The 23,285-nt window shown below is 38.4% G+C and overlaps 1 protein-coding gene across 3 annotated transcripts in view; it reads right to left on the bottom strand.

The window, feature by feature from the left end:
• Window positions 1–17,905: 17,905 nt before the first annotated feature.
• The window catches only part of Cblb (Cbl proto-oncogene B), a 180,490-nt gene continuing 175,110 nt past the window's right edge, over window positions 17,906–23,285 (bottom strand). For all 3 annotated transcript variants that reach the window (XM_075964244.1, XM_075964271.1, XM_075964252.1), the window contains one exon: window positions 17,906–21,487. In XM_075964244.1, the coding sequence (XP_075820359.1) occupies window positions 21,228–21,487 (260 nt within the window). In that variant the 3' untranslated portion in view covers window positions 17,906–21,227. The remainder of the gene's footprint in view (window positions 21,488–23,285) is intronic.

Genomic DNA, 23,285 nt, shown 5'->3' with positions numbered 1-23,285 from the left:
CCTGCTTGTGTGTCCCAGCTGCCCAGAACCCAAATAAACACACAGAAACTGTATTAATTAAAACACTGCTTGGCCCATTAGCTCTAACTTCTTATTGCCTAACTCTTACATCTTAATTTAACCCATCTACATTAATCTGTGCATCACCACAAGGTCGTGGCCTACCAGCCAAGTTCCAGTACATCTATCTCCTGTGGCAGATCCACGGCATCTCCTGACTCCCCCTCTTCCTCCCAGCCTTTCATTTAGTTTTCTCCACCTAGCTCTGTTCCCCTACAGCTCGCTATAGGCCCCAAGCAGTTCCTTTATTCATTAACCAAGAAATGCAAGACACAGACAGAAGGACCTCCCACACCAACCATCTTCCATAAATGAGTCCCTACTTCCTAACATCTCTACCACTTCTCACTACATCATTAGTTGGGGACCAAGTTTCCATACATGAGCTGTTAAGATCCAAGCTGTAGCAGATACTATAGTGCAGTTCAATAATTTAAATATGTGCTGCTTGATTCCAAAGTCTAGGTATCTCACAGCATTTTGTTTTATTTTGTTGATGTAGGCTGTCTTTCTGTGTACTTTGAATATGTTTTATTACCATTGGTTAATAAAGTAGCTGCTTTGGCAAATAGCCAGACAGAATAGGGTCAGGCAAAAAATTCAAACAAAAATAAAGGAAGAGAAAGGTAGGATACAGAGAGGTACTGGCAGCTGCCCAGGAAGCAAGATGTGAGATAACAAGCCACAAGCCTGACAAAATATAGGATAATAAAGTAGGTTTATTTAAGTTATAAGTGACAGTTATGAATAAACCTGAGCTAATAGGCCAGTTTGAAACTAATATTAAGGCTCAGTGTGGCTATGTATTTTTGTTTTATTTTCTAACTGATAGCTAGCAAGAGTAAAGATATTAGCACTAAAGTTCTTAAATAGGAGCACTAATGAGGAGAAAAGTATGAAATGTGAGTTTCTTGTCTGGGTTTTTGTCCTGCCTGGTTTCTGTCCTCCCACCAGGTCCCACAGCCATTTAGCCCCAAAGAAATCACATAGAGATCTATATTAATGATAAACTGATTGGCCCATTAGCTCAGACTTTTTATTAGCTCTTATAACTTATATTAATCCATTATTCTTACCTATATTAGCCACATGGCTTGGTACATTTTTCAGACGGGTTATCACATCTTCCTTCTTCTGTGATTGGGACAGGACTGGGGAGGAATGGGTTTCCTCCTTCCCAGAATTCTCCTGTTCTCATTGACCCACCTTTACTTCCTGTCTGGTTGTCCTGCCTATACTTCCTTCCTGGCTACTGGCCAATCAGCATTTATTTAAAACATAATTGACAGAATGCAGAATTGTCCCACACCATTAGTTTTTCCTAAGAGAGTGTGTTTAAAACAATTCTCTCTCAGGATGTGGGGAAGGATGGGTAACTGAAGAGAAGAGTCCCATGTTAAGTGTCAGCAATATTCAGACTGTTCACACTTACAAGTAGACACTTGATTACTTCAGTGGGACTAATGATGAATATTTCCCTAGTAATATGTGTCAATACAATTTATTTTCTCCAAAGTTCATGATAAAATTGAATATACGTTTTGAGACTTTAGCATAGAAATTTAATCTGACTACAGTGTTTAGAGATTATGTATCTTGGACTCGATTCATATTAGATAAAGTCAGGAGGATGGAACCTCCTTTACTTGCTACCGATACCCTAATAAACGGGGGGAAACCATGAGGAGATTTAAATGTGCACCTTTTGCCACTTTCTGTGTGCTTCCTATTGATTTGCAGGTCTAGGACTTGGGCCAGATTAAACCACTCTATATCAAAACTTGCCAAGCCTGTGGTATTGTGTTATGAGCAACAGAAAATGTACTAAGACAGTACAAGTCATTGAACAGATAGCAAAGGAACTCAATGGAAGGGTTGGCAGATCTTTTAAAATGGCCTTGAGGCCTGTCCATTGTGTTCATTGAAAATAGACCTACTGTCAACTCACACAGTTAGTACTGAATGAATAGTGCAAGAAAAAAAAAACCCATAGCCTCATATTCTGCCTTCCAACTTCTGTAAGTTTAATTCATCATTATTAACTATGACAAATCTTCCTAATGTGCCTGTTGAAAATAAAAGTTGATCCAGCAATGAATTCTGAGTGCTGTATTTGTTTCTGTCTTTTATATATCTTTACTCCCCTCCAGAGTTTCATTTTGTCTGTTTCGTGCATGCCCTGCTCCCTCTCTGACTGTACCATAGTCTCCTTCTAGTTCCTCTGATTTACTTCCTTTTGGGGCTCTTTCAGCACTAGTGATTGATAATAACGTCTTGTTCTCCTGCTCTAATTGCTGCATCAAGACAGCAGGCACAGCAGGCTGCCACAGTTTAACAGCAACTAAAGAGCAGATTGCTGTGTGCAGATTCATTGGGAGGGGTGACTCAAATGAGGAAGTGACTCTTCCCCAGTGCCTCGATGCCTCTCTTAGAAACAGAATCGCTAACCATACACTAGAGTGACAGTTCACAATGGACAAAGCAATGCATCGCTCCATTTGGCAGTGGTTCTCAAACTTCCTAATGCTGCATCCCTTTAATACAGTCTTCATGTTGTGGTGACCTCCAACCATAAAATTATTTTGCTGATTCTTAATAGCTGTAATTTTACTATTTGATACAAATATCGGATATGCAGGGCATCTGATATAGAATCCCCAAATGGGTCTTGTCCCACAGGTTGAGAACCACTGACATATCATATTAGTTGGAATGTTGGGCAGTGTTCTCTATAGTCACAGAACTGATGGGATATTCTCTCTCTCTCTCTCTCTCTCTCTCTCTCTCTCTCTCTCTCTCTCTCTCTTTCTCTCTCTCTCTCCCTCTCTCTCTCTCTCTATATATGTGTGTGTGTGTATGCATATATACATTCATATATACACATATCTGAGGAATTATATATAGTCTATATATACATAAATATATACACATAGATATACATACATAGAATATATGTATTCCTTCTTCCACTGTCCTTATACAAGTTTCCATGAGGTGTGGCCTATTAAAGGTGTATCTTCCTGGAACCTGATGATCTGAATTAAAGGTGTGTGCCATTTCTCCTCACAATCCTAATCGAAATCCTGTGGCTTCCAGCCTCAAGGTCAGAATCTCAAGTGTGTCCTCCATTTCTGGATTGTAGTTCATACCAGATAAAGACAAGTTGACAACCTAGGATAGCCACTACAGTTGGCTTTGAAGAATTTTTTCATAACTCTTCAAGACAATGCCTAGTGTTTATCAAGTCTTTAAAATAAAAGAGTCAGCACAGCTACTTTTCTTTACAGACAAGGAGACAAGTAATGGATAGTTTGCTCATCTTTCTGTCACTTGAATGAGCACCACTGAGGGTAGCTCAGGATTATAGGACAGTTCCCCATTCGACCAATTCACATAGTACATCCCATAATACACAAAAAACAGTTAATACAGTTATTAATAAAACAATTTATAATGACTATCTCTAAGGGTAACATGAAAACTTGCCAATAAAGATAGTTCTTTGGGAATTGTGCTAGGTGAATGCAACTACTCCATTCTATTAAATAGCTAATCCCCAAGTCGGTTATATTTAGTGATGTCATTTCCTTTGACACCTTTAACAATAGGTGTTGTATTCATAGAAAACAAAGTGTGAAGCTAAAGTTGCTACCATACTAAACTTACAGTGAAAGCCAGAATTTTACCACTGTCTGACTTGTAACTAGTTACACTTTATCTATCTGTCTATCTATCTATATACCTATTATCTGTCATCTACCTATCTCTATCTATTGTCTATTTACAAAGCTGTCTGTCTGTTTATCTACCTCTCTAAATACATACCTACCTCCCTGTATAGCTATCTACATGCATGTATTTAACCTTAAGGATACTTAAGTTTATCTAAACATTCAGGGAGAAATTGGAGCAGATTGTGAATGTTGGTTTGTCTCACAAGATGTCAAGAAAAAGCTTCAATTTCAATTTGTATAACTAAAAAATGCTGTAAGTATTTTTACATCCCTGCTTAGGACCCCTAGAAATCCACACATGCTTGGGGCTGGGTTGCACTCTGTGCTATCTCATAAGGACAAAGCAACAGGAGCTACAGAAGATGACCCCCTGAAGGCGCTTTGAGATCTCTTCCTATGAAAATGCCTTTCCTGTAATGCCCCATAAGTTCTTACCTGGCACACAGCCTCTAGAGGCTTCTCTAACCAGGCAGACTTTGTAGCCTTCAGATAACAGGAGAGAGCGTGTGCAAAGCCGGAGACAGTGGCTAATCTTTAGGTTTCCAGAATTTAACACTGAGGGATTTAGAGCAAACTGACTTCCTTGATGGAAATAAAAGGTCACTCATCTTGCTCAGAATGAAACCAGTAAGTGCTTAAAGTTAATCTCCCTAATAACACGTGAAAGTCAGCAGTGTGGTAAGCCGAAAGTTGGTTGACGAGTCTCCAAGAAATTCTCCCGGAAATTTTGTTAACTTTCAAATTTCTGCATTGCTGAAGTTTAATCAAAATTATATGATTGTCTAAAAAGACTTGCATGCCCTTCTTAGTCATTACTGGAAGGACTATCACAAGTCAGATTTAAGTGTCTGATCACCTGTGATTAGGCTACCTTCAAGTTTTTTAAAGTTAAATAAATGTTAAGTTTGTGAACTTCACAATCACAATTGCGCAATATTTTTATGTGTGGTATTTTCTCCACGTGTATCTGGATTTGAAAAATTGTAGGTCATGTGAGTCAAAACTTCTGATGTAGAGTATGACTTGGAGATTACATCACTTGCTTATAAGTCAGAAAAAAAAAACCCTCGAACCAGATCACACTGAGTGAATGTGTATGCTGTGGCTTTATGTGACAAGAAAGCTAATAATGGAATGTTTTTTTTTTTCAGAAAAATTACTTACAAAATAAACATTTGATGGGAACTCTGCAGCTTACATAATTAAATTTCTTTAAGAACCTTCCTAAGGTAGAATTCTCTGTGGATAGAAGCAGTGTAATAAAGGAAGTTGCGGGAAATGAGAAGAGAGATGAATCAATGATATAGTTATAGTTTCTGGTCCTTGTAAAATATTTAAAGGATAGAAGAATATATCCTGTGTAATTACTGAGATAAAGTATTCGTACATGCTTATTAGAAGCATTATGCTAATTCAATGCTTATTTGCAATGCTTAACACTCAAATCAGAGTAATAAGCATTTCTGTTTTCAAACATTAATCATTTTTTTGTGTTGGCAATCTCATATTCCAGATATTTGCATAAATATCATAGATAGTTTTAACCTATAGGTTAATTCTTGTACGATAAGGGAATAAGACATGATTCTTCTACTCGGAGTCACTGTCGCCTCATGAATTGGTGTCCATCTCTTTCTCCACTTCTTTTGCGGTCTCTACTAACCACTATGACATGTTGTTTTTACAACATTGTCTTACTAATTTCCATAGAAGGGTGATAAGGTGTGGTGCTCGTCTTTCTGTTACCAGCTTATTTCACTTGAAATGATGAGCTCTAGGTCAAAATATGTTATTACAAAGACAGGATTTCATCTATTATCAAATAACAATTGCATACATATATCATCCCCTGACTGTTGTCTTTGTTGGTTTCATATTTTCACTATTGTGCATAGTACTGGAAGCATAAAGTACTGATAAGGATGTGCAAACAGTGTATCTCAATAACAACATAGAATGTATTCTTATATCTAATAAACACTAGAAGATCAGTATAGTTTGAGTATGATAATTCACTTCCTAATGTTGCTATGTACAACAGTCGATTGGTGAGTTATAGAATAGCTCTATTTTTATTTTATTTTCGGCTTCTCTGCTGTTTCATATACTGACTGCACTAGCTTACATTTCTACCAATAACCAATGCAAACCTGGTGAGATGATATTGCGTCATGGTTATGATTTATATTGCTCTGATTGGTGAGTTTAGCACTTTTCATATGCTTTGGCCATTTTGTCTATTTTTAAGGAGTGATTGTTTAAATTTTTTATTTAGCTCATGAATTATTGCACTATCTATTTTTCCATGTTCATCTTCAGTTCCTTAAGTGTCCTGGATGTCAATACCTTCTCAGATGAATTGATTAAAAATATTTTTTTTACATTTTGTATATTAACTCAAATTAACTGATAATTTTCTTTGGTATACATGGGTTAGGTATGAATATATATATATATATATATATATATATATATATATATATATATAATTTTTTTTTCAAATTCACTATTGGCAGGATGTGTAAGTTCAAGGTGCCTTCTGATTTAGAATTTCCACTTTTTAGGTGCAATTGTTCCGATTCGCATTCTATGTTGGTTTCATTTCCGAGTGTTGTCTATTTTCTCTCCCTTTCCACCTGTTTATGTCACACAGTTTTAGCTCATTCTAGGTTGGGCTATATCCAGTCACAGTTATAGCAACTGGCTAGTGTTTAAAATGTTTTCATCCTCCCCCCAAAAAACTAACTTCATGTTTAGTAGTCTTTTACATTGTATATTATTATTTGTTTATTTAATTGTTTAGTTAGTGTATATGTGAGAGCACACAATATCAGCATTGTTGTGTTCGTACACATAGTCCTCAGCCTAAAGAACACAGATGATCTTCCTTGATCACCAGAAACAAGTTTATTGATGTCAATGTGTCTTACACAAAGAACGTCAGTCCAAAGGTTATATGCTTGGAGAAATTCCTTTTCTTGCTCCTTAGGAGTGTGTAGGTATAGATGAGAACTTCAGCCATTGGTAATCATGTTCTTTGAGCTATAGGGCTAAGCTGGACTGCAACAGCTAAAACTGTCATTCATGACATTGCAACAGTGGTTCTTTTTCAACTTTACAGGTTGCTATACTTTCTATTAAAAGAGTCAGACAACTACACCATTGAGGACAGATAGTTCATGATAACTTAAACAAAACAGCAACAAGAACATGCACAGTTTTTACAGCATCAATAGGTGGATAGGTAGGCCTTTTTGAAATGTATACGTCATCCTTACATTAGGTTCTCACTAGTGTGTTTGTATTTTACAGCCAGGCAAAACATATTGTAAGACAGTTGAGTCTGTTTTATATTTCTGCTCCACTCTTACGCATCATAATATTGTTTCAGAACAGTGAAGATGACTATTCTTAGTGAGTTTAATTTTCATGAATTTATGGTTTTATGACTCTGGTTTTTGTTATATATAGTGATAATGGTAGGCTTTGAAAACAACATTGATTTCACAGTCTCTCATCTACTTGAAGATGGGTCTAGTTTTTAACCCCCTATTTCCTGATGTGTTTGTTTATTAACCTCATAAGCCTGAGGAATAACTAAGATATATTAACAGCAGTTCCTTGACTATATGGTGAAAATGAGACCTTACCTAATTCCTGTTAGGCAGACTAGTAAGTCACAGCTCTTTGAGGGTGTTGTCATTTATCCAGTGAGGTCCTTTGCAACCCAAGGCTTCTAATAGGGTCATGTGATCTCTTGGTATGTCCCTATGCTGAAATGATTCTGGAAATGACTCTTATAACAGATCCTGAATAGAACTGAGAAGTTATTTTTTAGTCTAGCCAGTTATTTTTTTGTTTAGTCTGAATACACGGCAAAGTTTGTCAGCACTATGGAATCACCTTGTAGGTAGGGTGACCAATATGCGCTTATGATCACAGGTGATGGCCAGATGCCTCAATTTGGTCTTCTTGCCTCTTCATCTTAAGAATATTGTTCTTTTTAAAATGTGAAGAACATGGGTGAAGTCACATGTTATCATCTAAATTTACCCGTGGATCTTCACAAGATCAAGAGAGTGTGATATATGTTAATTTTTTCCAAGTGAAGCAATTTTTAAATCCAGCACATCAAATCTGAGAATATTAAACTTTAACTTAGCTGATGAACACAACACTAACAAGAACACTCAGCACTGCTGGATCTATTGTGCAATTCAATATATTTTCCTGTTGTATATTTTCGCAAGTATCTTGACAGTTTTAAGTAAATGAAGCTTGAATTTTTCTTATTAGTATCTGGGCAGGTTTTAATCAACAGTGGAGGGTCTGGTTACTTTTGAATTTTCCAGGTGGAGGGAATGTGTGTGATCTTTAAGAGGGGCAGAAGTGTTCTTGATGCCATCTTCAACTGCGATTGAATTTAATCTAAGGGTTAATACCACAAAGGATTAATGAATCATGAGCTGAAGTGGTAGTGGCCTTTTGAGATGGGAACAAGAACATTGGTCTTTTCAAAGCTCTGAAGTGATGATGAGAGGCACAAGTGTCCTAATGCATCATTATTGTGAAAAGCAAACTGTATTCAAGCTGAATTTTGCAGTGTCCTTACTGTGAAAAGTTTATAGCCTCTTACCAATTGATAGCACAGCTGCCAAAAGTGCTTCTGTGCCTACATATTGAAGCTTCACAAATGAAACAGATGTTTTCTGATTTAACCTGTGAGAATACATATTTGTTCTCCTTTATGCATTAGCTTTTTACTGAATGAAGCAATTAAGACGGGTTTTCTCTTGCTGAGAAATTATAGGCTGAAGCATGAGTTTTTCCTTTTCTACTTTGTAATGAACGCAATAAGTAAGAATGTTAAAGTAGGTGTTTATACATGCTCAAAATGGCTGGGTTTAAGACCCATGGTTACAAGCCAGGTTGCACGAACCACACACTTTTTAGCACCTGAGCTCTTTTCCCCAGTTGCTGTCTGTACCTCTTCACCTGGCTGAACGTCTATTACCATCTGCTGAACATTTAACAAAATACTCTTGAAGAAAAACATTCTTCAATAAATACATATATATTTATCTTTTGCAGTCATATCTGCTATGATATAGGTAAAGGTCACTCACAGGCCATTCCTTCTCAGTTTCCTTTCTTGCCTATAAAGGGAGTGAAAGAATTTACCTCATTTCTCCGAGTTTCACTCTCATTTTTAATGTGTGAAATGAATTTAATAGTAGATCATGATCTACTCTTGTCTGGTTTTTAGCAGTTCATGGAATGTTCTCTGGTTTACCTATTTTCTCTATGTGCAAAGAGAAGGAATGGCAAATAGTGTGTCTGAGTCACAGCTTTAAGAAGTTTGAAAAAAATATAAAGTTCCCCAAGCCCAAACTGCTATATAAATGTTTAATTATGTTAGTGTAGATTAAAATGCCCAATAGAGATACATTAGTCTTGTAGCTGACCATTTATTTTCCTTCATTTTGTAGGAAATGCCAAATAAGTAGACATCGCACATTGCGCCTGATTAAATATTTATACAAATAAATACATTGGTACTGCTATTTTTTGATTCATGCCTGAATAGTCTTGGGCTAGACACATGTGGTTAAGTTTGATTTTCTTTAAAAAAAAATACCTTGCATCTTACATTAGAATGACTCTTTAGGGAAACAGGCTTCATTTGAGAGTAATTTCAGGGTGGTCATTGATATCCTAGGTAAGTTGATGTCAGCTGTTTTATTCCATGTTCCCTATATTAATTTTGTAAGCAAGCTAACCAAAAAAGCAGAGAGAGTTCACTAATGGAGAAGAAATCACTGCAGCTAAGGGATAAATGAAATGAAGTGGCCCTGTCCTGCTGGCAGAAAAGAAAGGGATTCTTTCAGGGGACTGGTAAGAATCAACTAGAATTTGCTCACAAGGGCTGGAGACAACTGATCTTATCAGAGAAAAATATTCCAGAGAAATCAAATGGAGCAGTCCTGGTCAGAACTTCTTTCCTGGGAGGTTCCCTTTTAGGGAACTCTTATAAGACACAGGCTATGCTCATGTGAAATAATATTATGCTTATTATTTACTGAACACTTTTGACTTGATGGACCACCAACATGGTGAGGGATGTCTGTTCTCTAGCTACTACTTTTGATGCTATTGTTCCTTGTTTGGTCACCTACATTCTAATTCAATCTAGCCTGCCCACTCATCTCTAATTTTGGCCACTATTCCACCTCAGAACATCATTGAGTGAAGAATCTACCACTTTCTTTCACCCCACATTATTCTTATGCTTCTATTTGGTGTGAGGTCCTTCTGTCTATGTGTTGCTTTTATTGGTTAATGAATAAAGGAACTTATTTGTGTCTATAGCAGAGCTATGGGAGAACATAGCTAGGCAGAGAAAACTAAACAGAATGCTGAGAGGAAGAAGGCAGAGTCAAAGAGATGCCATGTAGCCCCGCTAGAGACAGATGCCAGAACTTTAGACAGTAAGCCACAGCCACATGGTGATAAACAAATTAATAAAAATGGGTTAAATTAATATAAGAGTTAGCCAATAAGATGCTAGAGCTAATGGACCAAGCAGTGATTTAATTAATACAGTTTCTATGTGATTATTTCAGGTCTAAACTATCCAGGTGGCCAGGAATCAACAAATAACTCTCTCCTTCTACAAATTGCTGTGCCAAAATAGTGAACTAAATCCATGTAAAACCTGAGAAAGCTTAAAAAGAAATTCTAGACACACACATAAAAACAAAGTGCAGCTACATTTATTTTCCAGCTGGCAGCATGCCACAGCTCCTTTAAGAGAGGTTTGCCTGATTTAGTGGTAGCAAAAGAAAACAGCCATGCCATTTTGAAATACCGTTTTCTGTGCCATGCTGCCAGCGTGACCTCTGGCTCTTCCAGGAGACCTAATATTTGGATGGGGTTTGTGAGCAATGTACTACAGCTTGCTTGATGGCAACTTGGACAGACTGTGTGCCTGGAAGTGGGACCGAGTACATGACTTTCAGAGGCAGCAAACGGCTCCATCATATTGGACTGGGCAGGGCAAGCAGAAAATTCTGTATTACTCCCAGAAATGATGCAGCTTAAGTTTTTAAGAAGCTCTTAGCATTTTAAGAAGCTGTCATGATCAGAGAAGGCTTACAAATACACAGTAAAATCGGATTCAGACATAAAAGACCTCTAAATGGGTTACATTGTTGGATAAATGTACAAAGGCTTGGGAAAGAGAAGAAAAAGAGTATAGAGAGTTGAAAAAGACAGACAGTCATAGATTAAAGGAGTAAAGATAATAAAATAAATATTAAAAAGCAATAGAGTAAAAATAAGCCAGGTAAAGATGGAAAATTCACAGAGTCTGCATTATGTTTATTATTGTGTTTTCTTTGAATATTTTGATTGTGAAGGAGCTAAGTACAGGGAGACATTTCATTATATGTGCTTCTAAGCTACACCAGCATGCATATTACAAATGCATCTTGACTACAGAATTTGGGTATAAGGATATGTTGCTTTGGAAAAGTTCTTCTTTTGTTTCCACAGAGGATAAGAACCTGTGGATTTCTTCCAGAATAATATGGGTTGATGGATCAAGACCCCCTGAAAGGTTGCATATAACACCATTTAAAAAATTACTTCACCTAATAAACAGCAGTAAAAAGTTTGGACAGAATTGCATCCAATTCCCAAATATTGTTTATAAATGTTTCTTTACATTTAAAGGGGGATATGCTATAGAGATTTGCATTGGTTTGGATCTTGGTTTATTGATACAAATTTAAGGTCAATTTTGTTATATGTATATTTCTGTTCTTGATTAAGGTATTGTATTTGTGAAGCTCATTTAAAAATATAATGTATAATTAAGAAATATAGGTTAATAGATAGTCATCTATATTAATCGAGCTTGTAGTCATGCTAATTAGGTTTGCTAGACATATAGAGATACATTTCAGTTAGGTATTTCAAATATTTCAGAGACCTTCAGAATATGGCATTTAAATGTTTTAAGAAATTAGGATGTTTCATGACAGTGACACAATCTGGTCCAGTCTACTTCAAGAGGATGATGGGTATCAAAGAGCTCCTCATAGAGTTGGTTAGCCATTTGGGCAAGAAACTGTTTTTGCCTGGCCTGGACATGAGGGACCCACAGAGAAATGACTGCTGAACTTACCTAAAGATGAGAAAGGGCCTTTGGGGTTTCTTGCTTCATGAAAAAGTCTTCCAGACACATTCAAGGACACAGAAGAAAGTGACTGACAAACTGCCAATATATGCAGAACTGTCTTTGGAATTTCCTGCTTAGTGGAAATGTCTGCTGGATACTATGGGCCTGCAGGGTGAAGATTGGATGCCCCAATGATAAGGAAGAACACTGGGTGACTGTCCAGGCAGTGAGATGTCTCTGTCAATTCTAGAGTTTTAGAAGTTACTGACAATACATGTCCTGTTTTCTTAGGTAAGTCCTTCTTGATACTTTGAGTGAGTTAAAGAATAGTTATTATTATTGTTTCCTTAGATATGATAAAAGGTAGATATAAATATTTTAACTGTAATTCTTGTTTGATAACTGTTTTGTTATATGTAATTTTTAAAATTTATTTATTTATTAAAAATTTCCACCTCTTCTCCTCCTCCCATTTCCCTACCACTCCTCCCCCTCCCTCTCCAGTCCTAAGAGCAATCAAAGTTTCCTGCCCTGTGGGAAGTCCAAGGTCCTCCCCCCTCCATCCAGGTCTAAGAAGGTGAGCATCCAAACACACTAGGCTTCCACAAGGCCAGTCCATGAAGTAGAATCAAAACTCAGTGCCATTGTCCTTGGCTTCTCAGTGAGCCCTCATTGTCAGCCACATTCAGAGAGTCCAGTTTGATCACATGCTCCATCAGTCCCAGTCCAGCTGGCCTTGGTAAGCTCCCACTAGATCAATCCCATTGTCTCAGTGGATGGACACACCCCTCGTGGTCCTGACTTCCTTGCTCATGTTCTCCCTCCTTCTGCTCCTCATTTGGACCTTGGGAGCACAGTCCAGTGCTCCAATGTGGTTCTCTGTCTCTATCTCCATCCATTGCCGGATGAAGGTTCTATGGTGATATGCAAGATATTCTTTAGTGTGGCTATAGGATAAGGCCAATTCAGGCACTCTCTCCTCTGCTGCCCACGGAACTAGTTGGGGAAATCTCCTTGACACTGGGTAACCCCTCTAGAGCCAAGACTCTAGCCAATCCTAAAGTGGCTCCCTTGGTTAGGATAACTTCTTCCCTGCTCCCATATCCACCCTTCCTCCATCTCCATCTTTGGGCCTGTAGCGGAGCTATAGGGGATCATAGCCAGGTAGAGAAAACTAAACAAAATGCTGGGAGGAAAAAGGCAGAGTCAGAGAGACACCATGTACCCTGGCCGGAGACAGACACCAACCTAAATGCCCCTCAACTGAAGAATGGATAAGGAAAATGTGGTACATTTATACAGTGGAGTACCTCACAGCAGAAAAAAATAATGACATCTTGAATTTTACAGGCAAACTGATGGAGCTAGAAAACATCAGTTTGAGTGAAGTAAACCAGATACAGAAAGACAATTATCACATGTACTCATTCATAAGTGGTTTTTAAACATAAAACAAAGAAAACCAGCACACAAATCACAATCCCAGAGAAACTAGACAACAATGAGGACCCTAAGAGAGACATACATAGATCTAATCTACATGGGAAGTAGAACAAGACAAGATCTCCTGAGTAAATTGGGAACATGGGGACCTTGGAAGAGAATTGAAGGGGAGGGGAGAGATGAGGACAGGAACAGAGAAAAATGTAGAGATCAATAAAAATCAATAATAATAAAAAAGAAATGGGTTAAATTAATGTAAGTTAGCCAATAAGAAGCTAGAGCTAATAGGCCAAGTAGTGATTTAATTTTCTTGTGTGGTTATTTCAGATCTAAGATAGCCGGGCCAGCCGGGAACCAACAAGCGACCCTCCTCCAACATCTATTTCTTCAGGTTAGGGAAAGGTAAAAAGAGTTTTCATAACTGCTGATGGGGCCACAGAGGTCCTTTTACTCACAGAGAAGCACCAAGAGAACCAGGAATGTTAAACACACAGGGGTGTCTCCCCAGTGGAGGAGATAAAATCAAATACCTGCATCCCATCAGGAGAGCCATGAGTGGAACTTGTTAATGTCCTGGTGAAGTTTTTGCTCTCTGAAAAAACAGATCTCACCCCAATTCTCCAGAATGATTATCCTAGACACTTCCCTCCTTAGACGATTACCCATCCTGAGGGGAGCTGTCACATGTACTTTATGTCCCACTGACCTCTATGCTATTGGTCAGAGACCACACTAGATTCTAGGCCTTTTCACTAGAGAACCCACCCTTGTGGTCACATGCACTTTGTCAGAGTCTCTGTGTAGTCACACCTTAAGCTTTATTGTGCACCTGGATTTGGAATAAATGGGCTGATTGTTACCTGGAAAACTTTTCTCAAATTGTACTGTGTTTTAAATGAACTTCCTCGTGTTTGACTTTCCAAACTGATCCAGAGTGACTAAGTCAGTCTGCACTGGGATTTCATTCTTATCTCTTTAATTCACTTCCCAGTATGAGACCTCCTACACTGGCTCAATGTGTTACTCTAGTGCTTCCTTGATTTTTAAAATTTTCAATGTAGTCTCCAAATGTGGACACTAAACTCACATACATGTTTGCCAGGAAACTGCTTGCTCGCTTATTGTCTATTGTGTCTTATTGTCTATATCCAGTAGCTTGATTCCCTTGAGTCTCATTCATTGGCATACACCCTAAGGCTGCTTGTATCAGTGAGTCTGGCAGGGGGGCTTTTCAAGTTGGTCCAAAGCTCAATGCCTTGGCAAGGATCCATGGGCTCCATGGGAATAGGATCAAGGCTTGCCCTTCAATGGTAGTAATACTGCTGCCTCCCCTCTAGTTTTGTTTCACTCTGATCAAACACAGAAGGAATCTTAATATGTCAATGTCTTTAAACCTTAGTGTTTTTGTGATTTTGTTTAATAGCAGTTAAATGATTTTGGTCTTTGCTTAGTGAAAGAAAATTAAGGCAGTTTGTGTCATCGTGTTAATATGTAGTTTTATTAATGATGTAGTTCATGAGTGAAGAAAGCAAGATTAAAGGGAAGAGAGGCCTTTCCACCCATGGCTACAAGTCCAATTCAGGGCTATTGTTCACTTACTGGAAACCCTTTGCTGACTGAACTTTCTATTTGCTATGAAGCAGGTGTGTTTCTGCATATGTGAACTACAAAAGCCCACAGTGACCACAGGACCGGTGTTGCATGCTATATAAACAATGGCTTATTAAGGAAGGCAGGACGGGCTTTGCAGAGGCATGACTTGGGTTTTACTTAAAAGAATTAGCCCAGCTAGCACAATGGAAAGGCAAACATTAGAACTGACTGGCAGGCACAGGCATGGGCATATGTGGGCAACGGCAAGCTAAGTAGAAATAGGGACCATCTCAAGAGAGAACAGTGGTGTAGAGACATGGGATAGCCAGTGAAAGATGCAAAAAGGGGGCTGTAAAATAGTTGTAATGTGATAACATACAATATTTATTGTATGGGATTATTGATGTCTTTCTCATCTCACTGTGGGTAAATTCAGGGAATATGAGCATCATGGTGCATGAGATTTTGCAGGTCTTGATTAATTTTATGACATTTTGATATGACTCTTGATATAGAATGAATTGCCATAGAGTTGTGGCAGTAAACATGGCTACAGCCAGTACCTCAGCCATGAGGCTGGAAAGCTAAGGAATGGGCTGGATCTAGCTGCCAAAGCCATGGTTTTAATCCCATCCATATTGCTCAGTAATTTAAAGGCTCGTGTGGTCAGAAAAAGAGAGATATACAGTAAAGAGAGATTCAAAGACAAAGAAAATTTCTAAATGTTTTACTGTGTGTTAAAAATATATGCAGGCTAAAAGTTGAAGTTCTTAAAGTAAAAAAAAAAGGAAGAGAGTTGTTGGGTGTGGTAGTACACACCTTTAATCCCAACACTTGGGGGGCAGAGGGAGATTGACCTCTGTGACTTCTAGGTGTGGTAGCACATGCCTTTAATCCCAATGCCTGGGAGGCAGAGACAGGCAGATCTCTGAGAGTTCAAGGACAGCGTGGTCTAGAGTTATTCCAGGTCAAAGATACAGAGAACCTGTCTCAAAAAGCAAAAAATAAAAATAAACAAAATAGAGGTTAAAATAAAACGCACAAAGATGGAAAATACACAGAGAATTTTGATACTGTATGCCATTATGCTCTGTTTGAACGCTGAGAAAAGAGCAACAGCTGCTAAAAGATATTTGTTTATAAATGCTGCTAAACTAATCCAACATATATATTTTGAAAATGCCTTGACTTCGAAACTTGGATCTAAGGACATGATGCTTTGGAAAGGAGTTTCTTATTTTGTTTTCACAGAGGGTGAGAGTCTGTGGATTGTTTCTATTCCAATATGGTATGATGGACCACGCCCTCCTGAAGGGTTGCTGTGAACACCTTCAGAAAATTGCTTCGCTCAACTGCCAACTGAGATGAAACTAGCACACAGGTTATACCATGAAAGACCTAATTAACAACGCCCCCATTCAGCAGGAAGCTGTTTGGAGAGAAAAAACTGTGCCCATGTTCCCAAATATGGTTTATAAATGTTCTTTTACATTTAAAGGAGGATATGGTATAGATATGAATAACTTGCATTAGTATAGATTTTGCTTTATTGATAGAGATTTAAGGTCAATTTTGTTATATGTCTATGTATTTCTGATCTTTATTAAGGTATTGTGATTGTGTAGTTCATGTAAAAATGTAATGTATATAGGTTGTTGATAGATAGTCATCTATAATAGTTAAGTTTATAGTCATGTTAGTTAAGATTTTCTAGATGTACATAGATATATTTTAGATAGGCATTCTTCATATCTTTCAAAGATTATAGAATATGGCATTTTAAATGTTTTAATAACTTAGGGTTTTTCATGACAATGAGACACTCTGCTCCTGGCAGCACCAATCTACTTCAGGAAGAAGATGGGCATCGAAGAGGATCCTTATGGAGTTTGATAGCCATTTGGGCAAGAAACTGCTCTTGCCTGAACTATTGCATAAACTGGACACAGAGAACCCACAGAGAGAGGACTGCTGAACTTGCCTAAAGGTGAGATGTCCTTTCGGGGTTCCTGATTCATGAAAGAGTCTGCAAGACATTCTGCAGGACACAGCAGATAGTGACTGAACTGCCTTTGAAATTTCCTGCTTCATGGAAATGTCTGCTGGAAACTATGGGCCTGTAGGCCGAAGATGGATGCCCCAACGGTACAGAGAAACTTTGGGTGACTGTCAAGGCAGCGAGATGCCTCTGTCATTTCTAGAATTTGGAAGTTGCTTATTTCTTGTTTTCTTAGGTAATATTGTATCTTTCTGGAGTCTTTGATGGAGTTGAAGCATAGTTAGTTATAGTTATAGTTTTCCTTAGTTATGATAAAGATTATCGTAATTTTTACTTGATAACTGTTTTGTTATATGTAATTTTGCTATGTTAAGTTAAAGCCTTCCCTTTTTTTTTTTGTTTAAACAGAAAAAGGGGAAGTGATGGAGGAAGGTCATTGGTTAAAAAATAAAGAAACTGCTTGGCTGGCCCTCATAGGTTAAAACATAGGTGGGAGGAGTAAACAGAACAGAATGCTGGGAGGAAGAGGAAGTGAGCTCAGAGGCCATGCTCCCCTCTCCCGGGCAGACATACGCAATGAAGCAAGCAGCCAGGTCAGACATGCTGAATCTTTCCCAGTAAGACCGGTGCTACACAGTTTATTAGAGATGGGTTGATCAGGATATCAGAATCAGCCAGTAAGGGCTAGAGCTAATGGGCCAAGCAGTGTTTAAAAGAATACAGTGTCTGTGTAATTATTTCGGGGTATAAGTTAGCAGGCGGCCCGGGTGCTGGGGACGTAGCCCTGCCACTCCCACCACTACAGCTGTTTCCATATCCTTTAGAAAAATGACATCAGAGACGTGCTCTCATGGGAAGATTTGTGCTCATTTGAAAAATAACATACAAACTCCATTTGTTAACATTCATTTTTATAAAATACCTTAAAAGAACAGATAAAGTACTTGAGGTTACATATCCAGAATGGAAAAAAAGAAAGAATAAAATATAAATTAATTGAACACATAACTATTTTGCCACATTAGACACGTGTAAAAAAATGCATTTCAAAACAATATAAATGGGAATTGAGAAGGAAACCTTTCTATTGCTGTCTTTTTCTGGAACCTCTTCCTTGAAGCTCTAGTATTCCAGGTTTACAGGCAGGACCTGCATTGATGTTTAAAATACGCATTTTACTTCCAAATCAGTCCATCTGAAACATCTCAAAACCAGATTAGGGAATTCAGTGCAAACTAAAGCTTCAAGTTGAAAATCCGAGAGGCAAAGTCACGTTCAGGATGGAGGAAATGCTTCTGGAACTGAACAAGTAAGGAGTTCACATTATGAATAAATCTTTGCATGTGTCCTTTGTGTGAGAAATGCTGCGTTAGCAAACAGACCTTGGAGGTTGTACTTAGGGCTCTATTGCACTCTGGGCAGGGGGAAAGCAGGAAGGGCTAACAACTATAATTGGGGAAGAAAGTTCAAGTTAAACATTACAGTGATTGGATTTGGTTCTAGAAAACTTGGCTGTGATATATCAGATACCAACAGATCGGGGAGGGGGGAAGGTGATTCACATAACATTCAAACAACAACAACAACAAAAACCCTCCCCGAGTAGTGGAAATGAAACTTCACAGGAGATGGATCCTAAGTCCTCAACACCCAGAACAACTTGTAGGTAGGGGCTAAAATTAGCCACTATTTGTTTTAATTGTTTGGATCATAGCAAATACATCTTAAGGGTAATTTTATTATCAAATCTTGAGCTTTGGGAGGAAAATCTAACATTCTGGATCAGAGGGAATAAAGTCTGGATCATCTCAAAGTATTAGCTAGTAGTCTGTTTCATAATGAAAATTAATTTGAACTATGTCTTTTAACTAAGTCTGTGAATTCCATGTTTTTTTGTCTCCATTGTCTTACATAAGACTCACTGCTTTTACTTTAATGACAAAACTGGCAGTTGCCAGAGGGAAGATGCAGGGATCTTGGTACAATTCAGAAACTTACTCTTTCCTTCCTAACCTCAGGTCCAAACAAATGGTATTATCACATCTTTAGCTTTTAAATTCTTGCTGATAATTTCATGTATTACTCTAAAGAAGTGCATGAAAATATGTTGCAGTTCCCAGCGTTCCTGTCTTACATCACCCTTTAATCTATTAAGGGTGTTCTAACAAGGTTAGGACAACAAGGGGGCAACTTTGGGTTTTAGGCTATGTCGATGGTTGGCAAGATACATAAAGCCCAAAATACATAGCACTGTTCCCATATGACATCGGAACTTATAAAACAAGTAAAAAAATTATGGGCAGATAAAACAACAAATAGCCAATTGTAGAAAATAGCATATAAAAATTGTACTCATACCTCCTTATAGGAATAGCATCCAAGGAAATTAAAAATACCCCTCTCGGGGCAGAAGCAGTATAGGACTATCTGAATAAATCTAGAACAGACTATGAATCCTCAAGTCCTGTCTCACCCTATGTAAGTCAGACTGCAAAGGAATGCGCCAGACGCCCTTGCTAGGCAAATATGGCTTCGTGCATGAGTCTTTTACATCAACGACTCCATCAGATCTAGCCAATAGTCTCTCTTCTCCCTAGCGAGGATGGAGGACTCATTATATGAGGCATTTCTGTGTGTCCCACTGGGTGTGGAACAAGGAGTGGTACAAACCTCCATGAACCTACAACTAAGTCAATCTTTAGGAAGTATCAAATGTGGTCAAGCATTTTGTATGGAGATAGCTTTGATTTTCTTTTTCCACTATTAGGGATTAAAAAAAAAAACCCTGAAATTTCTGGAGTTCTGAAGCTCTCGCATCAATTTCTGGAGCTTCATCCATCAGCTTAGAGACATTTATCATCAAACACATATATACAAACAATATGTTAGAGCCAGTTTGCGCTTTAAATAAGCCCAAGAGTGCAAAGCACACTGCAGATGGTCAATAGATATTTTTAGATTCAGACTAATACCATGGTTTCAGAAGACCCACTTATTTTGTTAAAAAGGCAGAATTATGTTAAAGTCTTTCATCTGACTGGATGGGGCAACATGGAACAATCAATGAGAAAACCCACAGAGTAAATAGGAATCCTAGTTTGACTGGAGGAAGGGTTCTAGGGATTTTGCAAGTACCAGGGCTGCAGTAGCAGTGGCACATACCAGTCATCAGTACCTCAGGAGGAGGCTCGCACACTGTGAGGAGCCAGGGTGACATCCCGAAATAGAAAATGGACTGCATTCCACTGGGCAAAAGGGTGTCCATGACCTTATCTAAAGGCATATTAACAGATTTTGAGGAGACGGCCACCTTTTCCAGCTTTACTGAAAGCGATACAGGCATAAACATCAGAGGATCTCATTATGGTCCTGGAACACAGCACTGTCTCATGTGAGCCTGTTTTTCCTGCATCTGCAGTAGTCACTTTTACAGCATCATGACACTCCTGGGGCTATAAGAGGGAGAATATGGAAAACTAAAGGTCACAGCACTTGCACTAACAAGGGAAGCTCTTTTATATTATATAAAAACCCTTTACAAAAGGCAGTTTATTGACAAATAAATGCTTTATACATTCAGGTTTTTCCCCACCTCTCAACAGTGATGGTTCCCAAAGAAAAGACTCAGTAGTGAAGACAAGACCACACACATTTTTCTTTTTCTTTCTGCATTCGTTTGAGATGCTGTAAATCAGAACCTTCAGACTAGTATGTCATATAAATGGGAGCAATGAAACTGGACCTGGGGACTTGAGGTGGGGCCTGGATAGAGAGCAACACAAACAAATGATTTTTCTGCTGATGGGGATAGCAAGGGCGGGGCATGAAAAGGTTACAGCAGACGTGACCAGTTCTACAAAGGGCCTGTCAGGAACACAGTACAGAAATCCAAAATAGAGACAAAACGCAATTCTGCCAACGTGTAAACAAGGAAAAGCATTTCACAGATTCAAAGTTCAAGGGGGAGTAAACGTCTTTAAATTATTTTATCAGTTCAACCCTGATTTAAAAGTATGGCTAGCACAAACACAGAAGCTGCAGCGTGGGCATCCTAGGGGAGCCATGGTCTCCAGAGAAGTGGTACTCTAGGCCTCCCTTCTGGAGATGCCATGCAAAAAGACGCTGGGGCTCCTGCATCCCCTCTCAGTCCTTCTGTTCCATACTCCTGGAATATTTTGTCAACTGTTTTACCCTTTGGTGCTTGTAGTTCAGGCTGCTATAGATTTAGACGTGGAGAGACTGGAGGAGGAAAGGCAAATTCTCGAAGTATGCTCCTGGCCACTTCTACGTTATTCTGGGCAATCTCTAAGGCTCTTTTCACTTCTTCAAAGGCATAACCCTCTCCCATGAGTTTTGCAATTTTTGCATCAACATTTTCCAATGCTGCCTCAGGCCCATGGGGTTTTCTGTGATGAATTTCTGGTGCAGTCCTGCGGGGTCGTGGTTTGGGGGGTCGAGCTGGTGCTTGCGAACCATCTGTGGAGATTTTTAAAGAGAGAAACCATTGAAACAGTGAGATAAAAATGAATGCCATACGATTTCTCAGAAAATTAGGAAACAACCTTCCTCAAGATCCAGTAATACCACTTTTGATATATAGCCAAAGGATGCTTATTCGTACCACAAGGACATGTGCTCAGCTATGTTCATAGCAGCATTGTTTGTCATAGCCAGAAACTGGAAACCATTTAAATGCCCTTTGACTGAAGAATGGATAAGGAAAATGTGGTACATTTATATAATGGAGTACTACACAGAAGAAAAAAATAACGACATCTTGAATTTTGCAGGCAAATGGATGGAGCTTGAAAACATCATTTTGGGTAACCCAGATACAGAAAGACAATTATTACATGTACTCACTCATAAGTGATTTTTAAACATAAAGTAAAGAAAACCAGCACACAAATCACAATCCCAGAGAACCTAGACAACAATGAGAACCTTAAGAGACACATACATCTAATCTACTTGGGAAGTAGAAAAAGACAAGATCTCCTGAGTAAATTGGGAGCATGGGGAACTTGGGAGATGGTTGAAGGCGAGGGAAGAGGTAGGGAGGGGAGCAAAGCAAAATGTAGAGCTCATTAAAAATAAAATGAATGCCATAGGACACAATAGTGCTATCAATTTTTAATACTTTTACTTATTTTCTCTACAAATACTTTTATTTGCTGGCTAAATTACTGTGAAATAGAAAATGTTATCTCATTTTGAAAATTACAATGTGGTGGGAGAATGTAGCAGTTTGACTCAAAAAATAAAATTTTTCTTTCTAATTTCATATTTCACAACAGATATACAAAAGAGGAAAACAGAAACAAACAAACAAAAACAACAAAATAGTCAAAGCCCAAGCTCAGAGTATAAGTGGCCAAGACCTGTTCTATCACATACTTTATCTTTCTCAACTATGGCACAGCCTTTGGCTGCTCCAAGAGGAAGAGAGTGGAGAGGTCCCTAGTAGAGGGGATGCTTTCCCTATAACCTAAGAGAAGAATGCAGAATAGCCCCCAAATGTTCGCTGTCCTACTCATGTGTGGCTATTCTGAACTATTTTCATAAATATACTCTGTAGGCTCTCCTCCTATCTGACTTTTCATGTTAATAATGCTGAATTTCACTGACAATGAGGAAAAATAAATGGAAAAGAGCAGATGTTTTGCCTCTATGAGTCAACAGATTCAACAAATTAAATGTGGCTTTGCTTGAGCAAACATATTCCAATGCAGAAACTTTTGCCCCCCAAAATGCAAACATTGAGAAAACTGGCTTATAGTTCAGGCCCCTGCTGGTAATTACCTTTTGTTCTTCCTCTCATGCATTTTCTTTAATGTGTGCAGCTGTATGTATAGTAGGTGTGTACATATTTGTGTGTGTCCAAGAGGGTCCACATGTGCCATGACCCACATGTGGAGGTCATAGGGCAAACTTGGTTGTCAGTTCTTGCCTTCCACCTTGTTTACTGTGGGGTTTCTTATTCATTTCTGCATGCATCAGGCTGGCTGGCCTACAAACTTCTGCAGATTCTGTTTCTTGGTAGAATTTCACTGTAGGTAGCTGTGCTTATAGATGCATTCTAACATACCTGGCTTTACAAGGGTTCTGTGAACCCAAACCCAGGCCCTTACAGCTACATGGGAACTATTTACGGAGCCATTGTTGCCACTGTCCCATCCTGATAATAGTTTCCTTCTTTTTATGGTCTTTCTTTCTTTCTTTCTTTCTTTCTTTCTTTCTTTCTTTCTTTCTTTCTTTCTTCTCTCTCTCTCTC

The sequence above is a fragment of the Microtus pennsylvanicus genome, chromosome 1 (assembly GCF_037038515.1).
Source record: "Microtus pennsylvanicus isolate mMicPen1 chromosome 1, mMicPen1.hap1, whole genome shotgun sequence".
In the NCBI taxonomy this organism is placed as follows: Eukaryota; Metazoa; Chordata; class Mammalia; order Rodentia; family Cricetidae; genus Microtus; species Microtus pennsylvanicus.
This window is presented reverse-complemented; position numbering and strand designations above follow the sequence as displayed.